The 18,381-nt window shown below is 38.6% G+C and overlaps 1 protein-coding gene across 1 annotated transcript in view; it reads right to left on the bottom strand.

Moving 5' to 3' along the window:
- The window catches only part of BRWD1 (bromodomain and WD repeat domain containing 1), a gene marked incomplete in the record, with an annotated part of 1,309,461 nt that overhangs the window by 153,126 nt on the left and 1,137,954 nt on the right, over positions 1-18,381 (bottom strand). Inside the window, 2 exon segments of the mRNA XM_053705925.1 lie at positions 6,398-6,597; positions 6,747-6,919. Of these exon segments, the coding sequence (XP_053561900.1) occupies positions 6,398-6,597; positions 6,747-6,919 (373 nt within the window).

Below are 18,381 nucleotides of genomic sequence, written 5' to 3'. Positions count from 1 at the left end.
AAGGCAAGGAGAATGACTGGGGGGCGGAGCTAGAGGGGGAGCTATATGGACAGCTCTGCTGTGTGCTCTCCTTGCCTTTCCCTGTAGGGGAGGAGAATATCCCACAAGTAATGGATGACGCCGTGGACCGGACACACCAATGTTGGAGAAATTGTGTTTTTAGATTTAGAAATTATGGTTATTAATAATTCAATACAAACGAAAACGCACTTTAAAGAAGTGGACTCCAATAGCTTTGTTCACGCAAACAGCTGTCATTTGCAACAGTGGAAAGACAATATCCCTGTTGGACAAAGTTTAAGGATAAGGAAAAACTGTTCTAGAATGTGTGACTTTGAGAATCAAATTGAGGTATTAATAGAAAAGTTCAAGGATAGAGGTTATAATGAAGATACTGTAAATAAAGCTGTAAAAAGAGCTAAAGAAACAGAAAGAGATTCCCTACTTACTTATAAACAAAAAGATACCAAAGAGAATAAAGAAATAATTAATGTCCCATTTATCACAGATTTTAGTGCAGACCATGGCCTCATGAGAAAAATCCTCAATAAACATTGGGCAATACTTAAAGAAGATCCCATAATAGGAGATTCTCTCCCATCCAAACCTAAAATGATTTTTAAGAAAACCAAAAATTTTAAGTCCATTTTGGCACCTAGTATACCGAACATGAAAACACGGAGCTTTACACAAAGAGACCTACAGAAAGAAAAAAATTCAGGTTTCTTTCCGTGCTATTCGTGTAAGGCCTGCAAACATAGTGATAAAAGAAGTACACTAAAGGTCCCAAAATCAGGAGAAGAAATTAAAATTAAAGAATGCATTAGATGCACTACCAAGGGAGTTATATATGCCCTTAAATGCACATGTGATTTAATTTATTTTGGGGAGACAAAAAGAATGGTCAAAGATAGAATAAGGGAGCACCTTCTGTGTATTGAAAAAGGAATTGATGACACCAATTTATATAAACATTTTAAATTAAAACATAAAGGTAGAACATCAGATCTTAAATATTGGGGAATATTACATGTCAAACAAAATTGGAGAGGTGGAAATATAGAAAAATTTCTTAAATTGAAAGAAGCAGAGTTCATTTATAAATATGAGACATTATTTCCGAATGGACTGAACTCAGAACTTGATATTTCACCATTTCTGTTAGATTAACCCCATTTTAGATCTTTTACTAATTTTTATTAATTTTTATCAATTCTTTATTAATTTTTATTAATTTGTATTAATTTTTTAATAGTTTCTGGCCACTATTCCTTCACTCTTATATTAAAATATTGTAATCTCTTGCATGAGTCATTGTCCTGAATAGTAACAACAAATTTTAAGCTTATGAATTCATTTTCATATTTATATTTACTATTTTTATATATTATTAAAAGTATTCATTTATATGTATGTATTAACACTCCTAGTCATAGAACTATATTTATATTCTATAATTTAGATCCAAACTTTTATTGGATATGAATATCCTACATCTAATAAATTCAATTAGATATCTGTGTACTTTTTAAGAATTTTTAATAATATAGGTTTTAATTGATATACTTCTAAAAATTGAAAATTCTTTTACATTTGGAATTGCTATATATGTATTTGCACATAAATTATTAGTAAGGTTGCCCAAATAGAGGTTTGCCAATACCACCTTATGAAATTGCCTAAACCACCTTAACTAATTTCATTGAACCAATAGAAAATTAGGAACACCTTTAAAAAGGTGCAACTGTTGGCAACACTTTCATCTTGAAAAAGCCCTGCACAGGGAGAAACGCGTTGATGTTAGTTGCCTATGAACTTTGTTGCTACAATTGCAGTTTGAATTGATATTCTGCTTTTAAAAAAAGAAAAACTTTCTATTTCATAAATACTGCCTTGGTTAATGTCTGGCTAACACAATCCGTGAAATAGCACCAGCACTTTCCATAGAGGCACCAGCACTTTTGAAATAAAAGATTCTACATCTACGGCACATTTGGAAACTGTGTGCATCAGACCGGCTCTATTTTGAAGTGAGGTGAGACTATAGTACCTACACACCGCTGAGACTGTTGTCCCCCTACAACGGATGATCTAAATAGTATCCTGCGTGCTCGTTGGCACTTAAGAGCGGATACTCCATTCAAAAGGATCACGGCAGTAAGAAATCTGACACTGCCCACCTAAGGACCAATCAGATTGCACTCTGCAGACAGCACCTATAAAAAAGTGACGTCACTCCGCTACGGCGGTAATTTTCTATCTACAGGACTGACGGCTGAATTGTTTGGGGGTAAGTCAGAAAAATCTCCCCTCCAAACTGTTTTCGTGGACTGATTACGGGTAAGAAAAGATTTCCCGTTTATAATATAGACTGTTCAATTGGATATCCGGAATTTTTCTGTGTATAAAGCCAATTTCTCCTTTTTAAATGTGGTGGCAACCCTAATTTTAACTTTGATGTTACACGGAGACGTCCGTTTTTAACAATTATAAGATTTGCTTGCACTTGTTTATAACAGATTAAATTTTAAGCAGAGCCTAATTCCTTATTCATTGTGCATTTATTACCATCACCATTACATACAATCCGAATGTTCTGATACTTAGTTATTAACTGTAGATAATTTGTGTTTTAAATCCCACATTACACTATTTAAGTATTTGAATCTGTATTTATAGATTTAATATTTATAATTTTATTAATCAATGAAGAGATTGTTCTCCTTCGCCTAATTTTATCTTATAGCACTTTCTAACACCATACACAGTCCTGAATAACAGACTGTTTTTTTGTAAATATTTGATCAGAGGATCATTTCGTTTTATTTTTTAGTAATCCATAGAGGCATATGCTAATAGACATATACCTGTCTGGTTTTATGACTACACTTATTCACTTTATAGTACATTTCAGATAAACAATTATCGATTAAACCTCACTTATTTGAAGTATTTTAATTTTTTCTGCACTTTATTAAAATTTTCACAATTTTTTGCACATACACCTGGCACTTTATTAATACCATCAGATAATCGCTTTTAGCTTTTTAGCGCTCCTGATTAATTTAACTATTTTTGTTGATTCTTCAAACCTTTGAAAGGGACCCTAAGGTAACTCAGGAGTTTAGCGATTACACTCTGCGCTTATTAGTTCTTAGTATATCTATTATTGCTTGGTCTGAAAGTTCCCTCTTTTTTGGGAACTATAAACAGATTTGAGTAAAATCCCATTCCTTGTTCCGCCGTTGGAACTGGGTGTATCACTCCCATCTTTAACAGGTCTTCTACACAATGTAAGAATGCCTGTCTCTTTATTTGGTTTGAGGATAAGTGAGACATGTGGAACCTTCCCCTTGGGGGTAGTTCCTTGAATTCCAGAAGATAACCCTGAGAAACTATTTCTAGTGTCCAGGGATCCTGAACATCTCTTGCCCAAGCCTGAGCAAAGAGAGAGAGTCTGCCCCCTACTAGATCCGGTCCCGGATCGGGGGCTCCAGGGATCCTGAACATCTGTTGCCCAAGCCTGAGCAAAGAGAGAGAGTCTGCCCCCTACTAGATCCGGTCCCGGATCGGGGGCTACTCCTTCATGCTGTTTTGTTAGCAGCAGCAGGCTTCTTGGCCTGCTTACCCTTGTTCCAGCCTTGCATCGGTTTCCAGGCTGGTATGGTTTGGGAAGCATTACCCTCTTGCTTAGAGGATGCAGAGTTAGAGGCCGGTCCGTTCCTGAAATTGCGAAAGGAACGAAAATTAGACTTATTCTTGGCTTTGAAAGGCCTATCTTGTGGGAGGGCGTGGCCCTTTCCCCCAGTGATGTCTGAGATAATCTCTTTCAATTCTGGCCCAAAGAGAGTTTTACCCTTGAAGGGGATATTAAGCAATTTTGTCTTGGAAGATACATCCGCTGACCAAGACTTTAGCCAAAGTGCTCTGCGCGCCACAATTGCAAACCCTGAATTTTTCGCCGCTAATCTAGCTAATTGCAAAGCGGCATCTAAAATAAAAGAATTAGCCAACTTGAGTGCGTGAACTCTGTCCATAACCTCCTCATACGGAGTCTCTCTACTGAGCGACTTTTCTAGTTCCTCGAACCAGAAGCACGCTGCTGTAGTGACAGGAACAATGCACGAAATGGGTTGCAGGAGGTAACCTTGCTGTACAAAAATCTTTTTAAGCAAACCCTCCAATTTTTTATCCATAGGATCTTTGAAAGCACAATTATCCTCGATAGGAATAGTAGTGCGCTTGTTTAGAGTAGAAACTGCCCCCTCGACCTTAGGGACTGTCTGCCATAAGTCCTTTCTGGGGTCGACCATAGGAAATAATTTCTTAAATATAGGAGGGGGGACAAAAAGTATGCCGGGCTTCTCCCACTCCTTATTCACTATGTCCGCCACCCGCTTGGGTATAGGAAAAGCGTCGGGGTGCACCGGAACCTCTAGGAACTTGTCCATCTTGCATAATTTTTCTGGAATGACCAGGTTGTCACAATCATCCAGCGTAGATAACACCTCCTTAAGCAGTGCGCGGGGATGCTCTAATTTAAATTTAAATTTCACAACATCAGGTTCAGCTTGTTGAGAAATTTTTCCTGAATCTGAAATTTCTCCATCTGACAAAACCTCCCTCATGGCCCCTTCAGATTGGTGTGAGGGTATGACAGAGCAATTATCAGCGCCCTCCTGCTCTTCAGTGTTTAAAACAGAGCAATCGCGCTTTCTCTGATATGTAGGCATTTTGGATAAAATATTTGCTATGGAGTTATCCATTACTGCCGTCAATTGTTAATAATAAGCAATAATTAGTAATAAGCATTGGCGCGCTAGAAGTACTAGGGACCTCCTGCGTGGGCAAAACTGGCGTAGACACAGAAGGAGATGATGTAGAACTATGTCTACTCCCTTCATCTGATGAAACATCTTGGGCAATTTTAATATCTGTGGCAGCACTGTCCTTACTTTGTTTGGACGCTATGGCACAATTATCACACAATTTTGAAGGGGGAGACACATTGACTTTCATACATATAGAACATAGCTTATCTGAAGGTACAGACATGTTAAACAGGCTTAAACTTGTCAAAAAAACACAAAAACCGTTTTAAAACAAAAACGTTACTGTCTCTTTAAATTTTAAACAGTGCACACTTTATTACTGAATATGTGAAAAAGTATGAAGGAATTGTTCACAATTTACCAAATTTTCACCACAATGTCTTAAAGCATTAAAAGTATTGCACACCAAATTTCAGAGCTTTAACCCTTAAAATAACGAAACCGGAGCCGGTTACAGTTTTAACCCCTCTACAGTCCCAGCTACAGCCTTTGCTGCGACTTTACCAAACCCAGGGGGGAATACGATACCAAATGAAGCCTTCTAGGAACCTTTCCAACTACTTTCAGATCCACACACATGCATCTGCATGTCTTGCTCTCAAAAGTAACTGCGCAGTAATGGCACGAAAATGAGGCTCAGCCTACAACTAGGAAGGCCCTTCCTGACTGGAAAGGTGTCTAACTCAGTGCCTGACATTAAAAAACGTTCCCCAAGCTTATAAGTGTGAATTTCAAGCATAAACATGTATAAAATACTCAAATAAAGCAATCGATTTTGCCCATAAAAGTGTCTACCAGTTTTACAGCCCATATTAAGCCCTTTATTCTGTTTGAGACTAAGAAAATGGCTTACCGGTCCCCATGAGGGGAAATGACAGCCTTCCAGCATTACACAGTCTTGTTAGAAATATGGCTAGTCATACCTTAAGCAGAAAAGTCTGCTAACTGTTTCCCCCAACTGAAGTTACTTCATCTCAACAGTCCTATGTGGAAACAGCAAACGATTTTAGTTACTGTCTGCTAAAATCATCTTCCTCTCACAAACAGAACTCTTCATCTTTTTCTGTTTCAGAGTAAATAGTACATACCAGCACTATTTTAAAATAACAAACTCTTGATAGTAGAATAAAAAACTACAACTAAACACCACATACTCTTAACCATCTCCGTGGAGATGTTGCCTGTGCAACGGCAAAGAGAATGACTGGGGTGGGCGGAGCCTAGGAGGGACTATATGGACAGCTTTTGCTGGGACTCTTTGCCATTTCCTGTTGGGGAAGAGATATTCCCACAAGGATGATGCCGTGGACCGGACACACCAATGTTGGAGAAAAAATATTTTCTTCAGACACCAAACTTCACCTCCTCCATTGACAGAGGCAAAGAGAATGACTGGGGATTGTGGGTAGGGGAGTGACACTTAACAGCTTTGCTGTGGTGCTCTTTGCCTCCTCCTGCTGGCCAGGAGTGATATTCCCACTAGTAATTGATGTTGTGGACTCTCCATATCTTAGGAAAGAAATGATGTATCATAAGAAATGCAAAGAATAAATAAAAATTATCACCTGATAGAGAAAAACTTGGATCATTGCTTCCAGTGGGGTGTGTATTGCTAGCAGATTCTCTCTGAGATCCTCTCACAGTTTTTGTTGCTATGGTGGTTTTGCGAGAAACACTGTTTACTCCACTTGAGGTAGATAGTGATGATTGTTCTAGCTCAGATTCATTTTCGGATGAAGACATCAAAGGTCTTTGCTTTTCCTTCCTGTGTGTCAAAAAATAAATATATAGCTATTTGAGATTACTTACAACTCAAACTAGCAGACACTGACATGAAATACATTTTTATCTGATATAATCAAAAAGGACTTTTAATTTTTTATTTTTTTTTAAACAAATTATCCTAAACATTACCTGTAGGATTTCCTCTTTTGTCGAGCCCGGTTAGATACTTTTCTCCTTGTACTATAAGGATGACCTTCCTTTTGAAATGTTTTCTTAGATTTACTGGTAGCTTTATATTCTGAGATAATAACCTTCATTTTTTCCTCAACTAACGCAGAAAGCCTTAATACCATACTGTAGATCTGTATGAAGGAAATAAAGCATCAATTTTATTTGACAAACAAAAGAGAAAGAAAGATACTCATTTATTTTCATTACATTAACTGGTGTTCAAAAAAATCTTGCATGTGTTGTTTTTGGCCTGAAGGTATCGGGGATTGAAGTGGGTATAAGGTACCCACTTCAATCCCCGATACCTTCAGGTCTAGTTCAGAATAAAGGCCATTTGGGTATAATGTATTTATGTTGTATATCAGCCTCCTTATGTAGGAATTTTTTCTCAAAGTTTTAAAAAAGATTTTTCCAAACCTTTTCACAGACCTTGTGGGAAGCAATATTTATGTGGCCAAAGTAAACTAAATAGTTAAAGAAATAGGAAGGGAGCTAAAAAGCGGAGTAAAAATGTCACAAAAATATTAAAACGATAACTATTATACAATACTTCGTATCAAAGCAAATATACAATTCATGTGTGGTGACTTATCCGATATGCACAAATTATGTGTGAAAATTCATTCATAAGAAATTAATAAGGGAAAAAAGTACAGTATTTCTAAAAAACACTGAATTTAATTGCAATGTTAAAAATCGTTAATATATAAAATATATAGACAATTTGTCGCATTCTTGTTATGCCAGGTATCTGACGGACTGTCGGATAACAGTCCAAAAGACCAATAAGTTAATAGTAGTTTAGTCCTGGGATGTCTCCCAAAAATCACTTCAAATATCCACTATAAATTTCAAATGGGTTATGTATTATTATCTGTATATCTTTTGGGCTTCGCCTTATTAGGTCGATGGTTTGTGGCCCACAAAATAGAGAGTTCTGTGACAATCAGGTACTCACCCCTATTCCAAGCTATAGCCAGTGGCTAAGTTAGCGGTGTACCTTGCGGTTATAGAAGGATCTCCCGATAAGCGTGTCAGCTCCGGTGTTTGTCTCTCCTTACCGGCGGCCGTGTCTGATGACGTCATACGCCAACGGCTGCAGGACAGGTCTGCTGTCAGTGACTGCTCTATACCGGCGGATCATGCTCTTAAGTACAGAGTACGCAGGTGCCAGTGTCAACACTCTTTGTGATGTAGTAAGAGCGTATCCTTTTGCAAAAACGATTCTTTTACTTTGTGGTTTGGCCAAACTAAGTGAACGGTTGGAAAAGTACTGCCACTCAATCCTCAATCGTATCGACGCATTTCACCCACTTATGGGGCTTTTTCAAGATGAGTTTGAGTTGTGGCTGCTCCCTTTAAATACCTTCTAAACCTCTTTGATTGGTTGTACTAATTAGGTGGTGGGTGTAATTTTAAGGAGGTATTTTCCTATTTGTATCCATAAGTGTCCATGCAATATCCCTTTTGGTAGATATTTGCTCACTTTTAGTTTTGTAGTAGTCCATGAGATATTTTAGACGGTATTTATATCTAACATGCAGAGATACCTGGACCATAACTAAGTAGTACAAAGAACAGAACATTGATACACTCATTATGCAACGGGCTACAAATTATTTGGTAAATAATTAAGATGGTATTTATTATATCTAACATACATAGATGCCTGGACAATAACTAAATAGTGTAAAAAAACAAAACAGTTGTACATTAATTATGCAACGGGCTAGAAATGATTAGGTAAATAATTATTAAGATGGTATTTATTATATCTAACATGCAGAGATACCTGGACCATAACTAAATAGTCTGAAAAACAGAATTTATGTTTACCTGATAAATTACTTTCTCCAACGGTGTGTCCGGTCCACGGCGTCATCCTTACTTGTGGGATATTCTCTTCCCCAACAGGAAATGGCAAAGAGCCCAGCAAAGCTGGTCACATGATCCCTCCTAGGCTCCGCCTACCCCAGTCATTCGACCGACGTTAAGGAGGAATATTTGCATAGGAGAAACCATATGATACCGTGGTGACTGTAGTTAAAGAAAATAAATTATCAGACCTGATTAAAAAACCAGGGCGGGCCGTGGACCGGACACACCGTTGGAGAAAGTAATTTATCAGGTAAACATAAATTCTGTTTTCTCCAACATAGGTGTGTCCGGTCCACGGCGTCATCCTTACTTGTGGGAACCAATACCAAAGCTTTAGGACACGGATGATGGGAGGGAGCAAATCAGGTCACCTAGATGGAAGGCACCACGGCTTGCAAAACCTTTCTCCCAAAAATAGCCTCAGAAGAAGCAAAAGTATCAAACTTGTAAAATTTGGTAAAAGTGTGCAGTGAAGACCAAGTCGCTGCCCTACATATCTGATCAACAGAAGCCTCGTTCTTGAAGGCCCATGTGGAAGCCACAGCCCTAGTGGAATGAGCTGTGATTCTTTCGGGAGGCTGCCGTCCGGCAGTCTCGTAAGCCAATCTGATGATGCTTTTAATCCAAAAAGAGAGAGAGGTAGAAGTTGCTTTTTGACCTCTCCTTTTACCGGAATAAACAACAAACAAGGAAGATGTTTGTCTAAAATCCTTTGTAGCATCTAAATAGAATTTTAGAGCGCGAACAACATCCAAATTGTGCAACAAACGTTCCTTCTTCGAAACAGGTTTCGGACACAGAGAAGGTACGATAATCTCCTGGTTAATGTTTTTGTTAGAAACAACTTTTGGAAGAAAACCAGGTTTAGTACGTAAAACCACCTTATCTGCATGGAACACCAGATAAGGAGGAGAACACTGCAGAGCAGATAATTCTGAAACTCTTCTAGCAGAAGAAATTGCAACCAAAAACAAAACTTTCCAAGATAATAACTTAATATCAACGGAATGTAAGGGTTCAAACGGAACCCCCTGAAGAACTGAAAGAACTAAGTTGAGACTCCAAGGAGGAGTCAAAGGTTTGTAAACAGGCTTGATTCTAACCAGAGCCTGAACAAAGGCTTGAACATCTGGCACAGCTGCCAGCTTTTTGTGAAGTAACACAGACAAGGCAGAAATCTGTCCCTTCAGGGAACTTGCAGATAATCCTTTTTCCAATCCTTCTTGAAGGAAGGATAGAATCTTAGGAATCTTAACCTTGTCCCAAGGGAATCCTTTAGATTCACACCAACAGATATATTTTTTCCAAATTTTGTGGTAAATCTTTCTAGTTACAGGCTTTCTGGCCTGAACAAGAGTATCGATAACAGAATCTGAGAACCCTCTCTTCGATAAGATCAAGCGTTCAATCTCCAGGCAGTCAGCTGGAGTGAGACCAGGTTCGGATGTTCGAACGGACCTTGAACAAGAAGGTCTCGTCTCAAAGGTAGCTTCCATGGTGGAGCCGATGACATATTCACCAGATCTGCATACCAAGTCCTGCGTGGCCACGCAGGAGCTATCAAGATCACCGACGCCCTTTCCTGATTGATCCTGGCTACCAGCCTGGGGATGAGAGGAAACGGCGGGAATACATAAGCTAGTTTGAAGGTCCAAGGTGCTAATAGTGCATCCACTAGAGCCGCCTTGGGATCCCTGGATCTGGACCCGTAGCAAGGAACTTTGAAGTTCTGACGAGAGGCCATCAGATCCATGTCTGGAATGCCCCACAGTTGAGTGACTTGGGCAAAGATTTCCGGATGGAGTTCCCACTCCCCCGGATGCAATGTCTGACGACTCAGAAAATCCGCTTCCCAATTTTCCACTCCTGGGATGTGGATAGCAGACAGGTGGCAGGAGTGAGACTCCGCCCATAGAATGATTTTGGTCACTTCTTCCATCGCCAGGGAACTCCTTGTTCCCCCCTGATGGTTGATGTACGCAACAGTTGTCATGTTGTCTGATTGAAACCGTATGAACTTGGCCCTCGCTAGCTGAGGCCAAGCCTTGAGAGCATTGAATATCGCTCTCAGTTCCAGAATATTTATCGGTAGAAGAGATTCTTCCCGAGACCAAAGACCCTGAGCTTTCAGGGATCCCCAGACCGCGCCCCAGCCCATCAGACTGGCGTCGGTCGTGACAATGACCCACTCTGGTCTTCTAGAAGTTTTGTTTTTCTGGCCTCTGTCAGAAAAATCCTCATTTCTAAAGAGTCTATTATTGTTCCCAAGAAGGGAACCCTTGTTGACGGAGATAGAGAACTCTTTTCCACGTTCACTTTCCATCCGTGAGATCTGAGAAAGGCCAGGACGATGTCCGTGTGAGCCTTTGCTTGAGGAAGGGACGACGCTTGAATCAGAATGTCGTCCAAGTAAGGTACTACAGCAATGCCCCTTGGTCTTAGCACAGCTAGAAGGGACCCTAGTACCTTCGTGAAAATCCTTGGAGCAGTGGCTAATCCGAAAGGAAGCGCCACGAACTGGTAATGCTTGTCCAGGAATGCGAACCTTAGGAACCGATGATGTTCCTTGTGGATAGGAATATGTAGATACGCATCCTTTAAATCCACCGTGGTCATGAATTGACCTTCCTGGATGGAAGGAAGAATTGTTCGAATGGTTTCCATTTTGAACGATGGAACCTTGAGAAACTTGTTTAAGATCTTGAGATCTAAGATTGGTCTGAACGTTCCCTCTTTTTTGGGAACTATGAACAGATTGGAGTAGAACCCCATCCCTTGTTCTCCTAATGGAACAGGATGAATCACTCCCATTTTTAACAGGTCTTCTACACAACGTAAGAATGCCTGTCTTTTTATGTGGTCTGAAGACAACTGAGACCTGTGGAACCTCCCCCTTGGGGGAAGCCCCTTGAATTCCAGAAGATAACCTTGGGAGACTATTTCTAGCGCCCAAGGATCCAGAACATCTCTTGCCCAAGCCTGAGCGAAGAGAGAGAGTCTGCCCCCCACCAGATCCGGTCCCGGATCGGGGGCCAACATTTCATGCTGTCTTGGTAGCAGTGGCAGGTTTTTTGGCCTGCTTTCCCTCTTTCCAGCCTTGCATTGGTCTCCAAGTTGGCTTGGCTTGAGAAGTATTACCCTCTTGCTTAGAGGACGTAGCACTTTGGGCTGGTCCGTTTCTACGAAAGGGACGAAAATTAGGTTTATTTTTGGCCTTGAAAGGCCGATCCTGAGGAAGGGCGTGGCCCTTACCCCCAGTGATATCAGAGATAATCTCTTTCAAGTCAGGGCCAAACAGCGTTTTCCCCTTGAAAGGAATGTTAAGTAGCTTGTTCTTGGAAGACGCATCAGCTGACCAAGATTTCAACCAAAGCGCTCTGCGCGCCACAACAGCAAACCCAGAATTCTTAGCCGCTAACCTAGCCAATTGCAAAGTGGCGTCTAGGGTGAAAGAATTAGCCAACTTGAGAGCATTGATTCTGTCCATAATCTCCTCATAAGGAGGAGAATCACTATCGACCGCCTTTACCAGCTCATCGAACCAGAAACACGCGGCTGTAGCGACAGGGACAATGCATGAAATTGGTTGTAGAAGGTAACCCTGCTGAACAAACATCTTTTTAAGTAAACCTTCTAATTTTTTATCCATAGGATCTTTGAAAGCACAACTATCTTCTATGGGTATAGTGGTGCGTTTGTTTAAAGTGGAAACCGCTCCCTCGACCTTGGGGACTGTCTGCCATAAGTCCTTTCTGGAGTCGACCATGGGAAACAATTTTTTAAATATGGGGGGAGGGACGAAAGGAATACCGGGCCTTTCCCATTCTTTATTTACAATGTCCGCCACCCGCTTGGGTATAGGAAAAGCTTCTGGGAGCCCCGGGACCTCTAGGAACTTGTCCATTTTACATAGTTTCTCTGGGATGACCAACTTGTCACAATCATCCAGAGTGGATAATACCTCCTTAAGCAGAATGCGGAGATGTTCCAACTTAAATTTAAACGTAATCACATCAGGTTCAGCTTGTTGAGAAATGTTCCCTGAATCAGTAATTTCTCCCTCAGACAAAACCTCCCTGGCCCCATCAGACTGGTTTAGGGGCCCTTCAGAACCATTATTATCAGCGTCGTCATGCTCTTCAGTGTCTAAAACAGAGCAGTCGCGCTTACGCTGATAAGTGTGCATTTTGGCTAAAATGTTTTTGACAGAATTATCCATTACAGCCGTTAATTGTTGCATAGTAAGGAGTATTGGCGCGCTAGATGTACTAGGGGCCTCCTGAGTGGGCAAGACTCGTGTAGACGAAGGAGGGAATGATGCAGTACCATGCTTACTCCCCTCACTTGAGGAATCATCTTGGGCATCATTGTCATTGTCACATAAATCACATTTAATTAAATGAGAAGGAACTCTGGCTTCCCCACATTCAGAACACAGTCTATCTGGTAGTTCAGACATGTTAAACAGGCATAAACTTGATAACAAAGTACAAAAAACGTTTTAAAATAAAACCGTTACTGTCACTTTAAATTTTAAACTGAACACACTTTATTACTGCAATTGCGAAAAAATATGAAGGAATTGTTCAAAATTCACCAAAATTTCACCACAGTGTCTTAAAGCCTTAAAAGTATTGCACACCAAATTTGGAAGCTTTAACCCTTAAAATAACGGAACCGGAGCCGTTTTTAACTTTAACCCCTTTACAGTCCCTGGTATCTGCTTTGCTGAGACCCAACCAAGCCCAAAGGGGAATACGATACCAAATGACGCCTTCAGAAAGTCTTTTCTATGTATCAGAGCTCCTCACACATGCGACTGCATGTCATGCCTCTCAAAAACAAGTGCGCAACACCGGCGCGAAAATGAGGCTCTGCCTATGATTTGGGAAAGCCCCTAAAGAATAAGGTGTCTAAAACAGTGCCTGCCGATATAATCTTATCAAAATACCCAGATTAAATGATTCCTCAAGGCTAAATATGTGTTAATAATGAATCGATTTAGCCCAGAAAAAGTCTACAGTCTTAATAAGCCCTTGTGAAGCCCTTATTTACTATCTTAATAAACATGGCTTACCGGATCCCATAGGGAAAATGACAGCTTCCAGCATTACATCGTCTTGTTAGAATGTGTCATACCTCAAGCAGCAAGAGACTGCTCACTGTTCCCCCAACTGAAGTTAATTCCTCTCAACAGTCCTGTGTGGAACAGCCATGGATTTTAGTAACGGTTGCTAAAATCATTTTCCTCATACAAACAGAAATCTTCATCTCTTTTCTGTTTCTGAGTAAATAGTACATACCAGCACTATTTTAAAATAACAAACTCTTGATTGAATAATAAAAACTACAGTTAAACACTAAAAAACTCTAAGCCATCTCCGTGGAGATGTTGCCTGTACAACGGCAAAGAGAATGACTGGGGTAGGCGGAGCCTAGGAGGGATCATGTGACCAGCTTTGCTGGGCTCTTTGCCATTTCCTGTTGGGGAAGAGAATATCCCACAAGTAAGGATGACGCCGTGGACCGGACACACCTATGTTGGAGAAAACAGAACAGTAATAAATTCATTATGCAACGGGCTAGAAATTATTAGGTAAATAGTTATGAATTCCTAGGTTATATTTATAGTCTCTAAAAAAATTTTTAACATCTGAGATGCAGTAAAATATTATCCAATACATAAAATGTGATAAAAGCATTGTGATCAGACCATCACTACTTTATTCAGTCAGAAATGGGGACAGGTCTAGTTCAGAATTAAGGCCATTTGGGTATAAATGTATTTATGTTGTATATTAATTTAGCCTCCTTATATAAGAGTTTTTTCTCTAAGTTCCCCCCCCCCCTCCAGTCTGATTGTACTTTGCAGATGCCCCAATATTTAAAATACTTTAGGTTGTTACCCTGTTTCTCTTGGAAATGTTTGTATAGGTGTGGATCTAGATTTCCCTTTTTGATACAACAGAGATGTTCCCTTATTCGATCTTTTAGACTTCTAGTGGTCTTACCCAAATATATCAGGTTACACGGTGCACTGTATCATATAAATAACACCCTTTTGTATGTCTTATTCCAAATTCTTTACCAGTGTTCGGTACTACAAAAGATTTCTCTCTTTTTAATGCTGAACCTATACGCACGACAAGTAAAAAAGGGATAAAAGCCTTTTAATTCTTGTCCGCTCAGATCCACATCCTTTAGTGTAAGATTTTTCTTTTTGAACTCACTCAGTGCTAAATGTGATTTAAAATGATTCGCCCTCTTATAAACCATCTTTGGTGTGGGTGAAATAGTGTCTCCTAAAATTGAGTCTGACTTAATCAAATGCCAGTGTTTGTGTATGATTTTTCTAATAATATTGTGGTCACTATTGTACTGAGTTATAAATGGAACATCTATAGTGTTTGTGTCTCTTTTACCCTTAACCTGGTTGTATTCAATTAGGGTTCCTCTACCAGTCTTGTTAGCTCTCTCCTTTGCAAGATCTATAATATCTTTATTGTAGCCTCGTTCATAAAATCTATTCTCTAAAATTGTAACCTGTTGTTCATAATCATCGATTTTTTAGCATTTTTTCTTAATCCTTAGGAACTGTCCTACTGGTACATTATTTACCCATCTTTTATAGTGACAGCTATTTCTATGGATATAGTTGTTCGAATCAAGTTTAAAAAACAACCTTGTTTCAAATTTCCCATCTCTTAATATGATGGAAACTATATTGGTAAGTGAATTTTAATCATCTATTATTAATATTCATATCATCAAACAATTGTTTAAGGCCCAATTCACTTACATACCAAATTATAAGTATATAATCAATATACCTTTTAAAAAGCACGAGATTCGCGCTAAGCCCCGTGGAGGAGAAAAATCTCTTCTCCCAATTACCCATAAACAGGTTAGCGCAGCTTGGCACAAATCTCGTGCCTATTGCTGTTCCTTCCAAACGGAAGGAAGTATTGACCATTGAAGGAGAAATACTTACCAATATAGTTCAGAAAAAATCTCCTTCCTAGGCTTGGAAATTATGTTTGAAGATGGGAAATTTGAAACAAGGATGTTTTTTCTTTATTCGAACAACTATATCCATGGAAATAGCTGTCACTACAAAAGATGGGTAGATAATGTACCAGTAGGACAGTTCCTAAGGATTAAGAAAAATTACCCAAAAATCGTTGATTATGAACAACACGTTACAATTTTAGAGAATAGATTTTATGAACGAGGCTACAATAAAAACATTATAGATCTTGCAAAGGAGAGAGCTAACAAGATCGATAGAGGAACCTTAATTGAATACAACCGGGTTAAGGGTAAAAGAGACACAAACACTATAGATGTGGATCTGAGCAAACAATAATTAAAAGGCATTTATCCCTGTTTTACTTGTCGTGCATGTAGGTTCAGCATTAAAAAGAAAGAAATCGTTTGTAGTACCTAACACCGGTAAAGAATTTGGAATAAAAGACATCATTAGATGCACACAAAAGGGTGTTATTTATATGATACAGTGCACTTGTAACCCAATATATTTGGGTGAGACCTCTAGAAGTCTAAGAGATAGAATAAGGGCACATCTCTGTTGTAGCTAACAAGACTGGTAGATGAACATTAATTGAATACAACCAGGTTAAGGGTAAAAGAGACACACACTATAGATGTTCCATTTATAACTCAGTACAGTAGTGACCACAATATTATTAGAAAAATCATACACATACCCACACCAAAGATGGTTTATAAGAGGGCGAAAATTTTTAAATCACGTTTAGCACAGAGTGAGTTCAAAAAGAAAAATCTTACACTAAAGGATGTGAATCTGAGCGGACAAGAATTAAAAGGCCTTTATCCTTGTTTTACTTGTTGTGAGTGTAGGTTCAGCATTAAAAACAAAAAATCTTTTGTAGTACTGAACACAAAAGGGTGTTACTTATATGATACAGTGCACCGTGTAACCTGATATATTTGGGTGAGACCACTTGAAGTCTAAGAGATCAAATAAGGGAACATCTCTGTTGTATTGAAAAGGGAAATCTAGATCCACACCTATACAAACATTTCCAAGAGAAACAGGGTAACAACCTAAAGCATTTTAAATATTGGGGCATCTGCAAAGTACGATCAGACTGGAGAGGTGGAAACTTTGAGAAAAAACTCCTATATAAGGAGGCTGAATAAATATACAACAAATACATTGTACCCAAATGGCCTTAATTCTGAACTAGACCTGTCCCCATTTCTGACTAAATAAAGTAGTGATGGTCTGATCAGAATGCTTTTATCACATTTTATGTATTGGATAATATTTTATTACATCTCAGATGTTAAAATCTTTTTAGAGAATATAAATATAACCTAGGAATCCATAACTATTTACCTAATAATTTCTAGCCCGTTGCATAATGAATGTACAATAGACATGTGCGTTTCGAATCGTTCCGAATCTAAATTCAGACAAATTTGTTAAATTCGGATCGATTCGAATTTCCTTATTACGGTAGTACCAAATAAATCCGAATTGGTTCGGATTTATTCGGTAAATTCGGATGGCCATGGATTACACTAGTATTGTACTGTATATTAGGTTATATCACTCTGCTATGGGTTACACCTAATATACAGTACATAATACTAGTCTAATACACAGCACATCCCACCTAACACATACCGAAATTCCGTATTTCCGAACCAAACCCAGCCAAATTTATTCGAATCCGAAACAAATTGATTCAAATTTTTCCGAATTCGAATCGATCCGAACCAAATTTTTCGACCATGCACAAGTCTAATGTACAACTGTTGATTTTTTTACACTATTTAGTTAAGGTCCAAGTATCTATGTATGTTACTGTAGATATAATAAATATCATCTTAATAATTATTTACCCAATAGTTTCTAGCCCGTTGCATAATGAATGTATTAATGTTCTGTTCTTTATACTATTTAGTTATGGTCCAGGTATCTCTGCATGTTAGATATAAATACCATCTAAAATATCTCATGAAAAACTACTATTAACTTATTGGTCTTTTGGACTATTATCCATCAGATACCTGGCATAACAAGAATGCGACAATGTATTGTCTATATATTTTATATGTTTTAAAGATTTTTAACATTGCAATTAAATTCTGTGTTATTTAGAAAAACTTTTTTCCCCTTATTAATTACTTATGAATGTATTTCCACACATAATTTGTGCATATTGGATGATAAGTCACCACATATGAATGGTATATTTGCTTTGTTACAAAGTATCGTATAATAGTTATTGTTTTGATATTTTTGTTACATTTTTACTGCGCTTTTTAGCGCCCTTTCTATTTCTTTTACTATTTACCTTATTCACATATCCTTAGAAAGAGGATTGTTTGGGAGAGGCAGAGAGTGATTACACTTATTTTTAAATACTTGCTAAAGTAAACTAAAACATGAAGGCAAAATGATTTAATATTGATAATGACTGCCTAATGAATCTGAGCTAATTTTTCACTTTTTTTATGACATGCGTAAACAGTTTCATATAATAAAACAAATTTTAAGTAACCACAAACATTTCATTGCAATTACAAATCTTTCCACCTCTTGATCGTGAATATTTATGCCTACAACCCCATTGTGGGGGTCAAACACACAAAGCTAGGGCCAGTAGTGCACACATTACATGCTTTAACAAAGTTCAGCAGGTAATTTTGCATTACAATGTCC

The sequence above is a fragment of the Bombina bombina genome, chromosome 3 (assembly GCF_027579735.1).
Source record: "Bombina bombina isolate aBomBom1 chromosome 3, aBomBom1.pri, whole genome shotgun sequence".
In the NCBI taxonomy this organism is placed as follows: domain Eukaryota; kingdom Metazoa; phylum Chordata; class Amphibia; order Anura; family Bombinatoridae; genus Bombina; species Bombina bombina.
Note: the sequence above shows the minus strand (reverse complement) of the source record. Positions and strands in the feature narration are given on the sequence as shown.